Below are 21853 nucleotides of genomic sequence, written 5' to 3'. Positions count from 1 at the left end.
TGAATTGGGGGCCGTGCAGGAAGGCCATCCATGGGCCTTCCGGCCATAGACCTAATTGGCTTTAGCCCCAAAGACCTATCTCTCACTTTAAACAGCCCTCTGTCCCATATGTTAATGTAAAATGCTTGTGTAAAATCCATTACCAACAGAATTATCAATTTTGGTCAAGAAATGCCGCTCAAAAAAGGACCAGACTAAAATCCAGTGCATTGCCAAAATTGGTACCAAAACTATAATGATCTTCCCATCATGCTGGTCAGCGAATTGATTTTTGTAAGTGATCAATATGAAATTACCTCTTGAAATACACTAAACTAGTCAGAAGTGCATTATTTTAATTTAGAACACAGGAACAATCTTATAAACAGGGCAAGTGTATTCTCTCCTCCTTTATTATTCATTAACACACACATTGCAAATTCCTTGTCAGCAGAACAAGAACAGCTAATTAGATCTGAAAGTTACTGAGGGGATATTTTTCCAAGTATACACTGATAGTTTTAAAAAATTCTTTCATGGGATATGGGTGACAGTGGCTGGGCTATTACTTGTTGCCCATCTCAATTGCCCTCGAACTGAGTGGCTTGATTGGCCATTTCAGGGGACAGACCTGTGAATCTGGCGTCACATGTAGACCAGACCAGGTAAGGATGGCAGATTTCCTTCCTAAAAGGACATGAGTGAAGTAGATAGGTTGTTACAACAATTGATGATTGCTTCAAGGTCTGAGACAAGCTTTCAATTCTAGATTCTATTAATTGAATTAAATTCCACCAGCTGCCATGGTGGGATTTGAATCCATGTCCCCAGAGCATTAGGCTAGGCCTCGGAATTATTTGTCCAGTGACATTACCACTACGTCACTGTCTCCTTGACTAAAGAATTTCACCCACTGAGTCTGCATACTGAAAAAGCACTGGCAATTAGTTACATGATGCTAAACAGAACACAGTTAACATTGTGCTTTTGTAATTGCAAAACAGCATAACTGTTCCGTTTGCTAATTAGTTCTTACCTTTGACTGTGTAGAAGTAAGACATTAAATTATTATGTGGCTTTAACTGGTGCCATGCTTGATTACTCCTGGAGACTAAATCATAGAATCTACAGTGCAGAAGGAGGTCATTCGGCCCATCAAGTTTGCACCAGCCCTTGGAAAGAGTGTCCTCCATAAGCCCACAACTCCACCCTATTCCCATAACCCAATAACCCCTTCTACTCTTTTTGGACACTAAGGGCAATTTAGCATGGCCAATCCACCTAACCTGCACATCTTTGGACAGTGGGAGGAAAACCGACTTTCCTGAATACTGATCAACTGTCGCTTGAAAGACTCCCACATTTCCGATGCTGATTTGCCCTCCAACAGCCGCACCCAATCCAAATTCTTCAATTCCTGTCTAATTTTATTGTAATTTGCCTTTCCGCAGTTTCGCACCTTAACGCGAGGGCTACCCTCATCCCTATCCGAAAGTACCCTAAAACAGGGAATTGTGGTCATTATTCCAAGAATGTTCCCCTACTGAAACTTCAACCGCCTGTCCAGGCTCAATCCCCAAAACCAGATCTAGTACTGCCCCTCCCCAGTTGGACTATCTACATATTGCATCAGAAAGCCTTCCTGGATACACCTTACAAACTCTGCCCCATCCAAGCCCCTAGCACTAAGTGACCGTCTTGTGGACTGACCTGATTAACACTACACCCCTGTATGCTTCACCCGTTGCCGGTGTTATCTAGTTACATTGTGTACCTTGTGTTGCCCTATTATGTATTTTCTTTTATTTCCTTTTGTGTACATTATGGACCTTGTGTTGCCCTCTTATGTATTTTCTTTTATTTCCTTTTCTTTTCATGTACTTAATGATCTGTTGAGCTGCCCGCAGAAAAATACTTTTCACTATATCTTGGTACACATGACAATAAACAACAAAATAAATTAAACGATGGTGGCTGGACTTTTATAATTGAGTTGTTCTATGTAAGGCTCTGCAAGCAACTATTTAGGTAACGGACCCAGATCCTCATCACTTAATTCCTACGTGCACCATTGATCATTTCTTCTGGCCTGAGCATCCTGTTTTACCGCTGAATCGTCACTTTCTGTCCATCTCACATTTAAAATACATTAAAAAAGTACATTTATTCAGTCAGAAGAGCAATCGTTCACTACTCCAGTCGAAGATTTAGTTCACCAGCCTGATTAATGCCCACGAGGACAAGCTTTTACCTAAAAGGAGGAACTTGCGCTTTTCTCCATAAAGGTGAAGAAGTTCAGCACAGTAATCTTCAACTGAAGCACCGGTTCGATACTCACGGAGCAGCAAAGCAAACTGCTGAATTTCTTGCGCCGTCAACTTTGTTCTCAGCTATGTAAAAACACAAACGATAAGCACAATAATCTCCGTGAGAAAATCTCTGACTCATCACATGGGTTTGATAGCTCTATTTTACTGATATCTGGGGCAACATGTGCAGATAAGATAGCATTTAAATTGCCCAGAAAATATTATTAACAAAAAGTGAACATTTGATGGATGAAATACAAAATCTTCCAATATCTGCAGATGTTTGGGAATTTTTTAATGGGATAGCACAGGTTTTACATATTAATGCTCAGAAGGATTGATAAAGCCTGGCAACAATGATAATCCCTGATGCCCCAGAGAACCTCGCACACCCTCCCCCCGCAACCAAGAACCCACCCCCTCCCGGTCCAGGTCTGATTTCCCCAACCCTGCACCCGGTCCGGGTCCGGGACTGGCTCTGACACTCCTCCCCCCACACTCCCTCTTCCGGGTCCAACCCCTCTTTCCTTCCCAAGGCTTGGAAACACGCCAATGTGATGCCCCTATTCAAAAAGGGAGAGATGCAAAAAGTAGAAAACTATAGACCAGATAGCTTGGCCTCTATGGTGGGGAATTTGCTGGAATCAATCTTTAAGGAGATGATGACTGAACATTTGGAAAGACAAAGTTCAATCCACCATTGTCAGCATGGTTTTATGAAGGGTAAATCATGGTTGACAAACTTGCTTGAGTTCTTTGAAGACGTAACCAGTAAGGTGGATAAGGGGGATCCTGTGGATGTGGTATATCGAGACTGCCAGAAGTCGCTTGACAAGGTGCTGCATAAAAGACTGATCCAGAAAGTGAGTTCGCAGAGGATTGGGGGTAGAGCACTAGGTTGGATTGAGCATGGGCTGACTGACAGAAAGCACGGGATCAGGATAAATGGTTCCTTCTCTGGTTGGAGAACTGTAACTAGCGGGGTGCCGCAGAGGTCAGTCACCGGACCTCAACTGTTTGCAGTCTATATAAATGATCTGCAAGCAGGGACAGAGTGTAACATAGAAAAAATTGCAGATGATACTAAAATAGGTAGGAAAGCAGGCGGTGAAGACGAGATAAAGATTTTACAGACAGATATAGATAGGCTAGGAGATTGGCCATAATTTGGCAGATGGAGTTTAATGTGGATAAGTGTGAGGTCATCCATTTTAGCTGAAAAAATAGAAAGGGAAATTATTATCGAAATGGAAAGCAGATTAAAAATGCATCTGAGTGTCTTTGTTCATGAATTGTAGGTACAGCTTGCAATTAAAGAGGCAGATAGAATGTTAGCGTTTATTGCAAAAGGACTGGAGTATAAAAGTAGAGAATTGTTATTGCAATTGTCTGGGGTGTTGATGAGACCACATCTGGAGTATTGTGTCCAGTTTTGGTCTCCTTATTTGAGGAAAGATGTGGTGGCATTGGAACAGTTCAAAGGAGATTCGCCAGATTGATTCCGGGGATGAAAGGGTTGACGTATGAGGAGAGATTAAACAATTTGGGCTCATATTCGCTGGGTTTAGAAGGATGAGAGGGGATCTGATCGAGGTATATAAAATACTAAAAGGGACTGATAGAGTAAACGTAGACCAAATGTTCCCTCTTGTGGGGAAATCTAAAATGAGAGGTCACAATTATAGGTTGAGAGACGGTAGATTTAGAACTGAGATGAGGAAGAACTACTTCTCGCAGAGGGTGGTGAGTTTGTGGAACTCGCTGCTCCACAGTGCGGTGGAGTCTGAGTCATTAAATGGTTTCAAGAAGGAGATAGATATATTTTTGATCAAAAAACAGGTTAGAGGGATATGGGGGACTGGTAGGGAGATGGATTTCAGACCAGGAAGAGATCAGCCATGAACTGATTGAATGCGGAGCAGGTATGTGGCGCTGTATTGGCTACTTCTGCTCCTAATTCCTATGTTCCTATGTTCCTGGTCCAAACTCCCCACCCCCTTCATTGCCCAACCCCTCCACTTCCCTGTCTGAACATCTTCTTCACTATGGCGTAGGTATTCTCTTCCATTGCAGCTTCAGTGAAAACTAAAGACTGATCTGATCCAAAGCTCCCTTAAGTGAAAGATTTACAGTTGTCTTGTGCAACGATATCCCTGTGAAATGCTGTGCAGTAATTCTGAGCAACATTTCACGGTCTCCAGAATGTATTGACGTGCCTTTTGGCAGATGAAGTATTATTTTTATAAACCACCACATTAGAATGGTTTTGTCATACTCTACTGACAGTGGTATAAATTTACTTCATTGCTGGCTCAGGGTAAGTAGTACATCAGTTACAGAAGAGGCCTTTGAGGTTTCAGAAGCTCATCTGTGCAATAAAATGTCTGTTGAACAAATGGTACTACATTTGTGCTGTGTTTCATTTACAACATGAGATCAACATCCCTGCTTTACACTGTAAAAAACTTGGCTTGCTTCGCCGTCCCTTCCTGCTACAGAATCATTTTACAAGAACGGACTTTAAATATAATACCAGATTATGGATGTATGATTTGAACTAGGAGAGCAAACTCTCTCGTAGAAAGGCAGAGCAGAATTTGGAACAAACTTTAGAATTGGGAAGGGGGGCAATAAGAAAAGCAAATCTCAATAAAGGCAAGTAGAATGAACAGCAAATCAGAAATGGATAAAGGCTGTAAGCTAAGCATTTGATATAATATAAATTATACTGGGTCAAGCTCTGGTGCGTCGCTGCAATGTCCAGGTGGCCCTGGTACATAGCTGCCAATGACAGGGCTGCCCTGCCCTGTGCTTCTGCCACCGCTCACACAAATTGCCCACGTCTTGGACATCTTGACTGATGGCCGATATCCACCTCCTCAAGGCCTCCACCGCAGGCACCACCCGTGTGGTGTTGGCCTGGGTGGCATGCAAGGTCTGCACTGCCTCCTGCACCTGCAGGTGGTTGGACTCCACCAACTGCACCTGCAGGCGCTGGATGGTTACTGACAGCCCCTCATATAGACCCTGTCTCTGTGGTGTCTGCATCTCCATTATCGATGGGACCGCCCTTTGCCAGGGGCTCCCGAGACCTGTCTGAACAGTAGCTAGCCTCGGGGTGGGGCTGCCCTCCGACCGCCCGCCCCCTCAGGGGTTCCTACCTCCACCTGATGTACCACTGCATATATGTGGTGCACACCAAATAGTGTCCCAGGACCCTCTTCACTAAAGTGCCCAACCGAGGTGAATGTCTCTGGGATGGCGCAGGGTGTTGGAGCAGCTGTGACAGAAAGTCAGTGTTGTCCCCGGACTGGTGCTCCGGGGTGCCTCAGGCTGGTTTTGGGGGCTTACCTCGCCTTCCGTTGCCGCGTTGTCACTGGAGTCTGCTTGGGGTTGGCGGCGAGGGACACCAGAAGGGCCTGCCTCATCGCCAGGTGATTTTGCAAGACAGAAGGCACGACACATGATTGGATTGCGGGTTTGGGTGGTGTGGGGGTGGTGGGAGGGTGGTGTGTGGATGATATGGTGATGGTGCGGGGTGGTAAGGGTGGTCTGGGGGTGGTGAGGGGAAGGTGGGATGGGAGATGTGCCACACCTGCCATAGGAACAACACAACTCAGCGGTGTCGTGTTGGGTGTCCTGATACACAAATGAGCCAACACGGCTGTAGATGGTACAACTTGATTTTATTGTGTTAACTAACAGATGCAACTAACTATAGACTAGGGTACGTTCGCTACCAGCTAACCTATGGACCTAGCCCTATTACTAATGTTGGTGAGGCACTCAGCACATGGTCAATGTCTGAGTGTGACGCTGCAAACTCTGTGTCCCGAGCTGTCTCCTACCAGAATGAGCGGGAACTCTCGTGTTCCCCCTTTTATAGTGTGTGTGCGCTCACTAGTGATTGGCTGCGATGTGTGTGCTGGTTGGTCCAAATGCCTGTCCATCAGTGTGTGTGTGATTGCACCATGATATGCTGATCTGGATATCATGACATCCCCCCTTTTTACAAGAAATATGTGCCTGCATGATAATAAATAAGATTGTGTACTGGGTGCAACTAAAAATGTGTGTGTGAGATTAACTACAAAATGTACAGGAGGCTAACTATATACATAGGAAGATGTCAGGTGCAACATAAGAGCAAAAGTGTACCAAGAACGGAACAACTGCAAACTCTCAAACACAGAACGATAATAGAAACATGTCAACAGTACTGTAAACCAGTTCAGTCAGTCCAATGGAACAAAAGAAACGAAAACAGGCTCATAAGTTCAGTCTCTTAGGTGGGCGACGAATTCGGGTTGACCGCCTCAACGGTGGGTCAGGAGCCACCGGCTGAGGAATAGGCCTATCGACGGGCGAGAGAGGAAAATGCATCGTGGCAGGAAACTCAACAAAGTCGCTATCAGGGGCAACAGGAGGGCATGGCACCGGTGCAGAGTGTCGTAGCGAGCACAGAGTCAAACGAAGGGCACGCCGATTGCGGCGGCGAACAGAGCCATCAGGCATGCGAACAACAAATGGTCAGGGAGCCACCTGGCGGAGAACCTCAGCAGTTGCTGACCAGCCACCGTCCGGAAGGTGTATGCGGACATTGTTGCCAGGCTCCAGGGCAGGAAGATCAGTCGCCCGAGCATCATGTGCCACCTTCCGCTGATCGAGCTGTTGTTGCATCTTCCGCAAGACCGGGGCATGATCGAGGTCAGGAACATGAATGGACGGAACAGTTGTCCTGATGGTGCGACCCATCAACAGCTGAGCCGGCCACAGGCCCGTGGACAGTGGGGCCGAGCGATAAGCCAGCAAGGCTAGACAGAAGTCAGACCTGGCATCAGGAGCCTTGCAGAGAAGCCTCTTAACAATATGGACGCCCTTCTCCGCCTTGCCATTCGATTGAGGATACAACGGACTGGACGTCAGTGGCAAAGGAAGACCATTCCTGACTCTCCAAGCAAGGTCCATTGTCAGACATGACGGTGAGCGGAATGCCATGGCGAGCGAAGGTCTCCATTCATACCCGGATGACAGCTGATGATGTCATGTCGTACAGGCATATGACCTCCGGGTAACTCGAGAAATAGTCAATGAGAATAACGTAGTCCCTGCCGAGCGCGTGAAAGAGGTCGACGCCAACCTTCGACCAGGGGGAAGTGACCAACTCGTGGGGCTGGAGGGTCACGGGGTTGCGCCGGCTGAAACCTCTGGCAGGTGGGGCAGTTGAGCACCATGTTGGCGATGGCGTCGCTGATGCCCGGCCAGTACACGGCCTCTCGGGCCCTCCGTCTGCACTTCTCGACTCCGAGATGGCCTTCGTGCAGTTGCTCGAGGACAAGCTGGTGCATACTGTGTGGGATCACAATCCGATCCAATTTAAAGAGGATACCATCAACGACGGCCAGGTCGTCCCGGACATTGTAAAATTGTGGGCACTGCCCCTTTAGCCACCCTTCTGTCATGTGGCGCATCACACGTTGTAGCAGGGGGTCAGACGCAGTCTCAAGTCAAATGTGGGCCAGAGGTGCATCAGTGGCCGGCAGATTGGGCGATGTGAAGGCTACCTGTGCCTCGACCTGGCACACGAACCCCTCGGGGTTGGACGGTGTGTTGACTGTCCTGGACAGAGCATCTGCGATGATAAGCTCCTTCCCCGGGGTGTAGACAAGCTGAAAGTCGTACCTCCGGAGTTTGAGCAGAATGCGCTGGAGGCGAGGGGGTCATGTCGTTTAGATCCTTCTGGATAATGCCGACCAGGGGGCGAGGGTCGGTCTCTACAGTGAACTGCGGAAGACCATAGACATAGTCGTGAAACTTGTCAATGCCTGGCAACAATCCTAGGCACTCCTTCTCGATCTGCGCATAGCGCTGTTCTGTGGGGGTCATGGCCCGCGAGGCATAGGGTGTCGTCCCGTTGCAGGAGGACCGCACCAATATCAGATTGGCTGGCATCCGTGGAGATCTTTGTCTCCCATGTGGTGTCGAAAAACACCAATACCGGGGCGGTGGTGAGCTTGACCTTGAGCTCCTCCCATTCACTCTGGTGTGCAGGCAGCCACTGGAACTCCCTGGTCTTCTTGACCAGGTGGCGAAGAGCAGTCGTGTGTGAAGCAAGGTTGGGAATGAACTTCCCCAGGAAGTTGACCATCCCGAGAAAGCGTGGCACTGCCTTCTTGTCTGACGGCCGCTGCATGGCCGTGATGGCTGCCACCTTGTCGGCATCCAGCCGGACACCCGACCGGGAGATGTGGTCCCCCAAAAACTTCAGTTCAGTCTGGCCAAAAGAGCATTTAGCTCGGTTAAGGCGCAGGCCCTGATCTCGAATTCGTTCAAAGACACGCTGGAGACAACTGATGTGCTCCTGTGGTGTTGTTGACCAGATGATAATATCGTCTACGTAGACGTGTACCCCTTCGATGCCCTCCATCATCTGTTCCATGATGCGATGGAACACTTCGGAAGCAGAAATGATGCCGAATGGCATTCTGTTATAGCAGAACCTGCCAAATGGAGTGTTGAAAGTGCAGAGCTTCCGGCTGGACGGATCCAGTTGAATCTGCCAAAAGCCCTTTGAGGCATCAAGCTTGGTAAATATTTTTGCCTGAGCCATTTCGCTCGTGATCTCTTCCCGCTTAGGTATAGGGTAGTGCTCCCTCATGATGTTGGAATTCAAGTATTTCGGGTCAATGCAGATCCAGAGCTCGCCGGATGGCTTCTTCACAAACACCATGGAGCTGACCCATGGCGTTGGTTCCGTGACCCGGGAAAGCACTCCTTGGTCCTGCAAGTCCTGCAGCTGCTGCTTGAGGCAGTCCTTGAGGGGTGCTGGGACCCTACGAGGGGCGTGAATGACTGGGGTGGCATCCGGTTTGAGCTGTATTTTGTACGTGTAGTAGCAGTGTGCCCATGCCCTCGAAAACCTCCTGGTTGTGCGCGAGGAGTGAGTGGAGCTGCGCCCTAAAGTCTACATCTGGAAAGTCAGATGTGCCTTCAGGAGACAAAGTGTGGACTCGCCGAACGAGGTAGAGAATCTTGCACGCCAGTGCGCATAACAGAGTCCTTCGAGGATCCTACGATCTCAAATGACAGCTTGGCCGTGCGCGAGTTGTGGGTGACTTCCAGCTGGCAGGACCCCGTGGCCGGGATGACGTTCCCATTGTAATCCACCAATTGACAGTGGGAAGGTAGAATGGGTGGTTTGAACTTTAATTCCTGGAAAGCTGACCATGCGAGCAGATTGGCGGAGGCACCAGGGTCCAGGGGAAATGTTGACCGTCAGGGTGGCACACCACTCATCGTCCGGATCAATGGTGTGGACTGGCAGCTGCTGGTGGTGCCTACTTGGGGTCAGCCTGTTCTTATGGATGACCGCAACGTGGAAGGGCTCGCTGTCGTCGGTGTCGCCGGTCTGCAAGGTGTCTGGAGGTGAGCCAGTGAATGGAGGCTGAATGGCCCGCACGGTCATGCGAGACTGGCGGAATTGTTGCGAGTTGGCAGGTTGAGGTGCTCGACAACAGGCAGTATAGTGGCCCAACCTGCCACAGCGTAGGCACTGTCGGATTCTAGCAGGACATTGCCGCTTTAAGTGTGCATATCCACAGTTGCTGCACGTCGTGACGTCATTACGTTCGTAACGTTCGTTGCGCCACCACGCATGCACGGTGCGGTCCTGCGTAGTGCGCGCCTGCGTTTCGCGTTCCTCTGCCTCAGTGTCCCCTCTTTTGATGCATACAAGCGCGGGAGGCCTAGGAAAGCGCGCGAAATGGCTGCCCTCGTCCAGGCCGCGGGCCGGGAGGTACTCGATCGACCGGTCCCGCTCCGCCTCGGGAGCCCCGTGCCGCACCGTTTCAGCTGCCTGGATATGGGAGTACCGGCTGGTCGCGTTTTCATGGAGGACACAGGTCTCGATTGCTGTCGCCAGGGTGAGTTGTTTCACTTTAAGGAGCTGCTGGCGTAGGGTGTCTGACACAACCCCAAAAACTATCTGATCCCTTATCATGGAGTCAGAGGTGGCCCCGTAGCCGCAGGACTGCGCAAGGATGCGGAGGTATGTTAGGTATGATTGAAAACGGTCGTCCTTACCCTGCAGGCGCTGCTGAAATAGGTACCGTTCGAAGCTCTCATTGACTTCCACACTGAAGTGTTCATCGAACTTGAGCAGCACCGTTTTGTATTTTGTTCTGTCCTCGCCTTCCGCGAATGCCAGGGAGTTAAAGATGTGGATGGTGTGTTGCCCCGCCGTGGAGAGGAGAAGGGCTATCTTCCTGGTGTCCGATGCATTCGCCCTGTCTGTGGCCTCGAGGAATAGCTGGAAGCGCTATTTTAAAAACTTCCAGTTTACACCTAGAGTGCCAGCGATTCGGAGCGGCTGCCGCGGGCCTCACAGTCGCTGGTCTGCGACCACTCGTGGTATCATGTCGCGTTGGGTGTCCTGATACACAAATGAGCCAACACGGCTGTAGAGGGTACAACTTGATTTTATTGTGTTAACTAACAGATGCAACTAACTATAGACTCGGGTACGTTCGCTACCAGCTAACCTATGGACCTAGCCCTATCACTAATGTTGGTGAGGCACTCAGCTCATGGTCTATGTCTGAGTGTCACGCTGCAAGCTCTGTGTCCCGAGCTGTCTCCTACCAGAATGAGCGGGAACTCTCGTGTTCCCCCTTTTATAGTGCCTGTGCTCTCACTAGTGATTGGCTGCGATGTGTGTGCTGGTTGGTCCAAATGCCTGTCCATCAGTGTGTGTGTGATTGCACCATGATATGCTGATCTGGATATCATGACAAGCAGGGGCCCACTTGGTTGCTCTGCGTCCATGAACTGGGATGTTGCTCTTCGTGCTTCCATCTTGTTGGCTGGGATTTTGTTGTCGTGGAAGTCTGCTGATTCAGTTCCGGCATCAAGATATAGAGCGCGACCCAACGGCCATAATGCGCCCAAAAAGCTGCTCACTCCGGTGCAGCATGACCGTTGAAAGCGGGGAGACCTCGATCCCGGGATCTACCCGGCTCGCAACGCCTTGCAAGGTTCCAGGCAATCTCACAAGATCTACAATGGGTAGGATCACGTTCTAGCAAATTTGCATATTAGAGCGAGAAGTAAGCCTTACTCTAATGTGCAGAATCCCGAGGTACCTGAGGGTTTGGGATTCAACCCCTTTGCCTCAGAGACCTCGGGCGAGTGCCCAAATACTGGTCCCCACAAACGGATGAAACGGCACTCGTGGGGGTCTCCCAGGGGATCGGAGGCCCCCAGCTGCATGCACTTTGGGCAGGGTGGTGCCCTGGCACTGTTCATGCCAGCTTGGCATTATTTGCGTGCGTGTGATTGGGCTGGGGTTTCCTGGTGGGGGGGCGGCGACTCTTCTAAACCATCCCCGATCTTCCCCCAGCACTACGTGGAGAGCCTTGGCCCCCAATACCTGGCAACACCGGCCCGATCACACCCGCTCAAATAATGCCAAGCTGGCATAAACCGTGCCAGGGCACCACCCTGCCCCCCCAAAAATCTTGCACCCTGGCAGTGCCCATGCCAGCTGGCAATGCCACCTGGACAGTGCCAGGCTGGACTGCCAGGGTACCCAGGGGGCACCACCCTGCCCAAAGGGCCTGCAGCTGGTGGTCTCTGATCCCGTTCCAGAGCCCCACGAGTTCCAATCCGTCTGGTCCCCGTTTGTGAGGACCAGCGTTGAACGGCGCTCACCCGATGTCCTTAAGGCGATGGGATTGAATCCCAAAGCCTCAGGTATCTCGGGAATCTGCACATTAAGTAAGGCTTACTGCCTCGCTCTGATGTGCAGATTTGCTAAAAATGATCTCGCCCATTGAGGGCGGAATTCATATTGTAACATCTCACGAGATTGCGTTGGATCTCGCGAGGTGTTGTTGCAAGCCGGGTAGATCTCAGGAACAGGGTCTCCCAGCTTTTAACAGCCATGCTGCGCCGTGGCGAGTTGATTTTCAGGTGCAGCAATGGACCGCGCCCCAGAGTCATGCTCTGTGGACTTGGGTACAATTCCACCATGGCAGATGGTGAAATTTGAATTCAATAAAAATCTGGAATTAAAAGTCTAAAGGTGACCATGACACCATTGTCGATTGCCATAAAAACCCATCTGGTTCACTAATGTCCTTTAGGGGAGGAAATCTGCTCTCCTTGCCTGGTCTGGCCTACAGGTGACTCCAGATCCACAGCAATGTGATTGACTCCTAAACGCCCTCCGGGATGGACAATAAATGTTGGCTCAGCCAGCAACACCCACATCCCATGAACGAATTAAAAAACCCATAAAGGGCGAGATTCTCCGACCCCCTGCTGGGTCGGAGAATCCTCGGGGGGGGCGGAGCGAATCCTGCCCCACCGCCCCGACGCCGGCTGCCGTATTCTCCGGTACCGTTTTGTGGGCGGGAGCGGGATTCCCATCACGCCAGTCGGGAGCCACTGGAGCGGATCCCCCGGCGGTTCTCCGGGGCCCGATGGGCTGAGCGGCCATCCATGTTTGGCCAGTCCCGCCGGCGTTAATCACTCAACTCATGTACCGGCGGGACCTGGCAGGTAAGTCGGCGGGGGCGGTCCTCGGGGGGGGGGGGGTGGTTGCAGGGGATCCAACCCTGTGGGGGCCCCCCACGGTGGCCTGGACCGCGATCGGGGCCCACCGATCTGCGGGCGGGCTTGATCCGTGGGGCACTCCTTTCTTCCGCGCCGGACCCTATGGGGCTCTGCCATGGCTGGCGTGGAGAAGAGAACCCCCCGCGCATGTGCCAAAATACGCCGGCCGCTCTGCGCATGCGTGAGATTACGCTGGCCCTTCGGCGCATGCGCGAACTCGCGCTGTCCCTTCAGCGCCGGCTGGCGTGGCACCAACCCATCCGGCTTCCACCTAGCCCCCGTAAATGCGGAGAATTACGCACTTTTGGGGGCTGTTGACGCCGGAGTGATTGGCGCCAGTTTTCCCGCCGGCATGGGACTTAGTCCCCAGAAGGGCAAATCCCGGCCAAAGTGTTTGATTTTATTTTTAAAATGAGGGAGAATGCCGTGTGCCAATGTAGACTCGATGGGCTGAATGACCTCCTTCTGCACTGGAAAGATTCTGCCATTCTGTGATTCCCAGTGATGTCTGTTGTCGAGAATTTGACATAGTTCTGTATAGTGCTGCTTCCAGAGTGAATTTCTTCCCCATTGACTAGTACATTAGAACATAGAACATAGAACATTACAGCGCAGTACAGGCCCTTCGGCCCTCGATGTTGCGCCGACCTGTGAAACCACTCTAAAGCCCATCTACTATTCCCTTATCGTCCATACGTCTATCCAATGACCATTTGAATGCCCTTAGTGTTGGCGAGTCTACTACTGTTGCAGGCAGGGCATTCCATGCCCTTACTACTCTCTGAGTAAAGAACCTGCCTCTGACATCTGTCCTATATCTATCTCCCCTCAATTTAAAGCTATGTCCCCTCATGCTAGACATCACCATCCGAGGAAAAAAGCTCTCACTGTCCACCCTATCCAGTCCTCTGATCATCTTGAATGCCTCAATTAAGTCATCTCTTAACCTTCTTCCCTCTAACGAAAACAGCCTCAAGTCCCTTAGCCTTTCCTCATAAGATCTTCCCTCCATACCAGGCAACATTCTGGTAAATCTCCTCTGCACCCTTTCCAATGCTTCCACATCCTTCCTATAATGCGGCGACCAGAATTGCACGCAATACTCCAAATGCGGCCGTTTTGTACAGCTGCAACATGACCTCATGGCTCCGAAACTCAACCCCTCTACCAATAAAAGCTAACACACCGTACGCCTTCTTAACAACCCTCTCAACCTGGGTGGCAACTTTCAGGGATCTATGTACATGGACACCGAGATCTCTCTGCTCATCCACACTGCCAAGAATCTTACCATTAGCCCAGTACTCTGTCTGTTATTCCTTCCAAAATAAATCACCTCACACTCTTCGGCATTAAACTCCATTTGCCACCTCTCAGCGCAGCGCTGCAGCTTATCTATGTCCCTCTCTAACTTGTAACATCCTTCCGCACTGTCCACAACTCCACCGACTTTAGTGTCATCTGCAAATTTACTCACCCATCCTTTTACGCCCTCCTCCAGGTCATTTATAAAAATGACAAACAGCAGTGGCCCCAAAACAGATCCTTGTGGTACACCACTAGTAACTGGACTCCAGTCTGAACATTTCCCATCAACCACCACCCTTTGTCTTCTTCCAGCGAGCCAATTTCTGATCCAAACTGCTAAATCACCCTGAATCCCATGCCTCCATATTTTCTGCAGTAGCCTACCGTGGGGTACCTTATCAAACGCTTTATTGAAATCCATATACACCACATCAACTGCTTTACCCTCATCCACCTGTTTGGTCACCTTCTCAAAGAACTCAATAAAGTTTGTGAGGCACGACCTACCCTTCATAAAACCGTGTTGACTATGTCTAATCAAATTATTCCTTTCCAGATGATTATATATCCTATCTCTTATAAACTTTTCCAAGATTTTGCCCACAACAGAAGTAAGGCTCACTGATCTATAGTTAACGGGATTGTCTCTACTCCCCTTCTTGAACAAGGGGACAACATTTGCTATCCTCCAGTCTTCTGGCACTATTCCTGTAGATAAAGGTGACTTAAAGATCAAAGCCAAAGGCTCAGCAATCTCTTCCCTAGCTTCCCAGAGAATCCTAGGATAAATCCCATCCGGCCCAAGGGACTTATCTATTTTTCACACTTTCCAGAATTGCTAACACCTCCTCCTTATGAACCTCAAGCCCTTCTAGTCTAGTAGCCTGAATCTCAGTATTCTCCTCAACAACATTGTCCTTTTCCTGTGTGAATACTGACAAAAAATATTCATTTAGCACCTCTCCTATCTCCTCGGACTCCACGCACAACTTCCCACTACTGCCCTTGACTGGCCCTACTCTTATCCTAGCCATTCGTTTATTCCTGACCTATCTATAGAAAGCTTTAGGGTTATCCTTGATCCTACCTGCCAAAGACTTCTCATGTCCCCTCCTGGCTCTTCTTAGCTCTCTCTTTAGGTCCTTCCTAGCTATCTTGTAACTCTCAGCGCCCGAACTGAACCTTCATGTCGCATCTTTACATAAACCTCCTTCTTTCTCTTGACGAGTGTTTTGACTGCTTTCGTAAACCACGGTTCCCTTGCTTGTCCACTTCCTCCCTGCCTGACAGGTACATACTTATCAAGGGCACGCAGTAGCTGTTCCTTGAACAAGCTCCACATTTCCATTGTGCCCATCCCCTGCAGTTTTCCTCTCCATCCGATGCATCCTAAGTCGTGCCTCATCGCATCATAATTGCCTTTCCCCCAGATATAACTCTTGCTCTGCGGTATATACCTATCCCTTTCCATCACTAAAGTAAACGTAATCGAATTGTGGTCACTATCACCAAAGTGCTCAGCTACCTCCAAATTTAACACCTGTCCTGGTTTATTACCCAGTACCAAATCCAATATGGCCTTGCCTCTCGTTGGCCTATTTACATACTGTGTCAGGAAACCCTCCTGCACACATTGGGAAAAAAAGGACCCATCTAAAGTACTCGAACTATAGCGTTTCCTATTGTGCAATAGATATGCTGTTCAAACAGGAAGATACAATAAGATCACATCTCATTGATTTGAGGATGTAGCTAATTTCCATGATTGGTTCAATGGGTAGATGTGCAATGAGTCTAACCCTGAGCATCAATGCCAGGAAGATCCTGAATTAATGAATGATTTTGGTCCAATTGGTTAACCTCAACCAGGGTGGTGATGCAGATCTACACTTGGCTCCAGGTGTAAATCAGCCAAGATTCCCGATCATGCTCACATTCACCAATTATCCTCTACACCTTGTGTGGGTGTCGAAGCTTTGGATGAAGAGAGGGCTAGATTCAACTGTGATGGCACTAACACTTGAGTAAGCCTGCCTATGCTCCTCACCCAACGATAAGCATGAAGGCTGACACCTGAAGGATTCTTACACCAGGATCTACTTCAAGACAGGAGGGGCAGATTTTTTTAAAAAACTGTTACTCACCAATTCAAAGGCTTTGCTTTGGAAATGCTGATGACATATTTGAGCAACATAGGTACAGTAGACCAAACAAAGCAATGAGAATAAGATGAGAAAGAAAGGCTGAACATTTCTGCTGAATATTTCATCAGTGTCAAATGGATACTGTCACGTTCAACGATTCAAAATGGAAAAGTCTCACTCAGGATGAACAATTCTTTTAAAGTATAAATTTAGAGTACCCAGTTATTTTTTTTCAATTAAGGGGCAATTTAGTGTGGCCAATCCACCTAACTGGCACATCTTTTTGGTTGTGGTGGTGAAACTCACGCAGACATGGGGGGGAATGTGCAAACTCCACACAGTGCCGGAATCGAACCCGGGTCCTCGGAGCTCTAGGCAGCAGTGGTAAGCACTGCGCCACCGTGCTGCCTCAGGATGCACAAAATATTTACTTACAGTCGACATGTAATCCTGCAGCAGGTCAGCACCAGTGCTGCTTTGGTCACTCTCACTGTCAGCAGTGCCTTGACTGAATTGCGAATCTCTGTATGACGGGGAAGAGCTGCCACTGCAGTAAGGATCAAATATGTCCTGTGATCCATTGCTGCACTCAGGAAACAAAAAGAAAGACACTTGAAGCAAAGCAGTTGAAACTAGAAAGGCTCCACGCCTACTACTCAAGTGTTGTTCGGAACACACTCCCCGGATCAAGGTTACTTACAAAGAACTGCAGCAGCTAAAATCTGCATCATAGCCATATGTCTGAGCAGTTTGTCTGCTGTCACCTGGAGAGTTAAGGAAAAGGAGGCTGTTAGGAGAGTGGAAAATTTGAAAGGGTTACAGTGTATCGCGCAGTTAGAAAAATCAGCCTCTAGTTATAACTGAACGTTGCAATTAATCAAATATATATTTCCGACAGACATTTTGCACAAAGGGAGCTTTTTGATTGATGAACGAATTTTAAAATTGAATTCTTTCTGTTTCATGGTTTCCCCTTTCAATGAGAAAGTAAAAAACGCAGTTAAATATTTTTCTAATGTAATTATTTCTCATCTAATTTTTTAGTTTCATCCCTTAGCCCTGGTCATGGTTATTTATTTCTTAACTGGCATAAATTACATGTGAAGAGGCAAGTTACTAGTTTACGATGCTTTCTGAGGATTTACACACCAATACAGCGTCAACAAAGGAACAGCCAATGTGAGAGGAACATCAATAATTCTCTTCAAAAAGCAGGTCATCCATTATGAAACTAAACAACCTGCCCTGTAGCCCACATACAGAACTGGCATCTCGCTACAACACACGGCAGACACAGTTATTAATCTGCATCCCAAACTGAGACCATAGGGGAGGCAGTGGTGCAGAGGTAGTGTCATAGAATCATAGAATTTCGCGTGTAGAAGGAGGCCATTCAGCCCATTAAGTCTGCACCGGCCCTTGGAAAGAGCAACCTACCTAAGCCCACACCTCCACCCTATCCCCGTAACCCAGTAACCCCACCTAAGCTTCTTGGACACGAAGGGCAATTTAGCATGGCCAATCCGCCTAACCAGCCCATCTTTGGACTGTGGGAGGAAACCGGAGCACCCGGAGGAAACCCACGCAGACACGGGGAGAACGTACAGACTCTGCCCAGCGACGTCACGTCCCATAAAAATGATTTTTAAAAAATGTACTTAGTCCAGTCCAATACACGATGTTAAGATTATTTTCCTTTATTCCACTGTTATTTTAAGGTTATTTTAAATTGATAAAACTCCAGCACTCTTATTTGTAAAATCATAGTAAAATGGCAGATCAATATCATAGTACCTTTTTACCAGGAATACACATTACTAATATATACTTTATTTGTTTCAGAATAATTTGCTGATATTTTACCATTACCAGCAGTAAAACTTGTATTCATAAATATTAATACCTCCAGGAGTTGGGTATACCAGTGCATGGGAATGTAGTAAAGTATAAGCTGAAGATTAAATGCAGTTTATGCTATTTGCCGGTTATAATTTCAATTCTGTACACCTCATTTATATGTGTGGACATGTTATAGGTCACTCAGGGAGTCCAACGTGCACTTTTACATGCATGCTGTGTCAGGAGCTCTGGATAGTGATGATAGTACCCTCACCTATGCTTCCATCATGTGGCTGATCTGGAATCTGTCTCACACTTACTGCCTGCCTTTGATGTATGTTGGAAGGCTCATTTGCAGGTTGATAATCAACTTGCTGGCCATGATACAAATGTACTTCCCTTGGTCACCAAGTCCTGGGGCAGGATTCGAACCCTGAGCTTCTGACTCAGAAGCCGAGATGCTACCCATTGCACCACAAGGGCTGTATTACCTAATTTTTAGCCCTTGGTTAAAGAAGTTCAATGAATTGTATAGTATTTCATATGTTGGTGTCTGCGAGTGAACCATTGTATCAAAAATCTACTTACAGCCTAAGTAAGCGATTGTCCATAAAATCTGTAGCTGTACTAGAACCCGTAATAGAACGCAAATATACAATGGTCCAATTCGTTCCTGTGAAACCAACAATAGCCTGGCAGCCAAGAAGACACTAAACATTCATAAAGGAATGTATGAATATTCAAATACACTTAAATATTTGTATTACTTTTTTTAAGGAGAAACAACCCATTTGCAATGCAAAAGTAAAACAAACTTTGGGAACAGAATTCAATTCCTATTGCATGCTGGGATAATTGTGGATCAATTGTGTTTTGAGGAAGGGGACCCAGGGGATTTGCTTTTCATCCTCTGGAGGATGAAATTCTTTATGCAGTTATGTTGTGTCATTTTAACACTATTCTAGCAATGCGAGAATGACCAGATACCCTGTCATGTTGATTGAGGGATAAATCCTCTGCTGTTCTTCAAAGATCTTTTCAAAGATCCTTGGGATCTTTTCCGTCCGCCTGATATTTGCCCAAACTGTTTCCCACCTGATTTGTGACAAGCAGGAATGCTTTTGGAAATGGCACAGTTTTGAATGCCAGCTAAGAAAGAAACACACACACACAAAATAACACATATGCACACCAAGAAACACAGAGAAAAGTATACACACACTCAGACACTCACACAATAACACACAGAAACACACACACAGAAACCCGCACAAACATACACACAAATGGAAGCACACAAAAATATATACAGACACAAACAAAAAAAAATGCACACACACAAAAACACACACAAATATACAAAAAATACACCCACAGAAACATGCACCAGCACACATACACACAGAAACACGCAAAAATACACATAGACCCACAAACACAAAAAGGATGCCCTACCCGTGTTGGGTCAGGTGCGGGGGGGCTCAAAGTCCCCCCATTATAGTTGAGTTGGGGCATTGACTGGGATCTGGGGATCATGTCAGGAGGTTGAGAGATCGGGCTGCCATTTAAAAATGGCGTGCCGATCTCTTCTTGCACTGAGGAGCTCTGCTCGTTGGATCTCCTCAGTACAGGAAATGGTGCTAAGTGCAACCTCAGGGGGGTTGGTGGCGTTCCTCCTTGGGGCCAGAAATAGCAACAGAGTGCTGTTAAATAGGAGGGTCACTTGTAGAGCTGGGAATGACACTGCTAATCCCGCACAGAATGGACTCTGAATTATTTTGGTTAGATCGTGCCCAGAGACACACAAAAATACACAGACACACACAAACACACACAGAAAAATATATACACACAGAAACACACACTTAGAAACATACATACGTAAAAAATAGAAGCAGGAGGAGGCCATTCGGCCCTTCGAGCCTGCTCTACCAGTCATTATGATCATGGCTGATCGTCAACTTCAGTACACACATACAGAAACACACAAATACATAGAAATATACACATACAAACACATAGCAATACACACAGAGAAACAGATAGAAAAATACATTAAAAAATACACAAAAATACACAGACAGAAACGCACATACAAATACACACACACAGAGAAACACACACACACACAAACAGACAAAACGTACACACACTCCCCACCACAAAACCACACATACACACAGAAACACATGAAAATACACACAAACAGAAACACAGACACACCCAAGAATACCCCCGGCCTCTTTGCCTGTGAGCGAAGATGTCTGCTCACCTCCTCGGATCCCCGCAACAGCCCTTCCACCAGGTTCACCATTTTAAAAAGGAGTACTAATCGGTGCCCGTGTAGCCATTTTAGATCACCGGAGGCCATTAGATAAGGGGTCGGTCCCGTCAATTGTATGGAGATTGGGCATAAGTGGTGATTATTGCTTTCTCATCACACTCAAGTGAGATCTTGATTTCAAACTGGGCCAGTTCGATCACAAACAGATCGGCATCCGGTGCGGTTCTCGATTCTGGCCTCTCCTGCGATTTAACGGCCTCATCACGCTCTCGCTTAAGCACAACACAGACAGAACTACAGACACACAGAAACACACACATAGAAACACACAGAAAAATACACAGATAGAAACACATACAGAGAAACACACACATGCAGAAATACCCAAGCATATAAACACGCACAGACAGACAGACACAGAAACACACATACACACACAAAAAACACGGGTGGGATTCTCCGACCCCCCGCCGGGGAGCGGTGTGAATCCCGCCCCGCTGCCCCGACGCCGGCTGCCGAATTCTCCGGCGCAGGGCTTTTGGCGGGGGCGGGAATCACGCTGAGCTGGTCGGGGGCCGTTGGCAGTGGCCCCCCCGGCGATTCTCCAGCTCGCGATGGGCCGAGCAGCCGCCGTTTTCGGCCGGTCACGCTGGCGTTAATCAAACCAGGTCTGTACTGGCGGGACCTGGTTCTACGGGCGGCCTGCAGAGTCCTCGGGGGGGGGCGGGGGGGGGGGGGGGGGGATCTGGCACCAAGGGGTGCCCCCACAGTGGACTGTCCGGCGATCGGGGCCCAATGATCTGCGGGCTGGAACATTTGGATGGTAAATCAGCGCTGGTCCGTCATTGGGAAGTGTGCCGTGTCCTAAAATTTGTTTTTGAAAAAAAATGAGGGAGTCACACATAGTGACCAATTATAAGGGTATAATTGGCCCCAAAGGACAGACACACTAACACACCGGATATTAAACCAAGGTAGTTACAGATACTATGCTTGTTTTTACAGAACTCCAGAGGCTCCAGGACCAGAGAAAACAAAGAACACATGAAGGAAAAGGAAAGAGGACAGCCAGGACAGCCATGAGGACTCCCTTCATCGTGCTCAACATGCTTTTTGTGGACATTTGGTTGCGCGGGAACGCGAACCCCATTACTTCAAACCTCACTGCCGTTAATGTTTCACTGCCCCGCAGTACCCAGAGCCCAGTCACCAGCGACACTGCATCTTCCTGGTGTGCCAGGTTCACAACCTGGTACTCCCTGTCCTACGTGATCGAAGCACTGTTAGCGTTGGCGATACTCTGCTGTGTAGTGCAGACTATGCGCCTCCGTAAATGGAGAAGGAGAGCGTACCGCGCTCGAACCCCGGTATATCGG

At 48.3% G+C, this 21853-nt stretch overlaps 1 protein-coding gene across 2 annotated transcripts in view; it reads right to left on the bottom strand.

Annotated features, from left to right (window-relative positions):
* ccm2l (CCM2 like scaffold protein) overlaps positions 1-21853 on the bottom strand; it is a 92783-nt gene that overhangs the window by 4012 nt on the left and 66918 nt on the right. For both annotated transcript variants that reach the window (XM_072514962.1, XM_072514963.1), the window contains 3 exons: positions 17055-17118; positions 16790-16937; positions 2231-2369 (listed from right to left, as the gene is read on the bottom strand). In XM_072514962.1, the coding sequence (XP_072371063.1) occupies positions 2231-2369; positions 16790-16937; positions 17055-17118 (351 nt within the window). The remainder of the gene's footprint in view (positions 1-2230; positions 2370-16789; positions 16938-17054; positions 17119-21853) is intronic.

Source organism: Scyliorhinus torazame, chromosome 8 (genome assembly GCF_047496885.1).
Source record: "Scyliorhinus torazame isolate Kashiwa2021f chromosome 8, sScyTor2.1, whole genome shotgun sequence".
Taxonomy (NCBI): Eukaryota; Metazoa; Chordata; class Chondrichthyes; order Carcharhiniformes; family Scyliorhinidae; genus Scyliorhinus; species Scyliorhinus torazame.
Note: the sequence above shows the minus strand (reverse complement) of the source record. Positions and strands in the feature narration are given on the sequence as shown.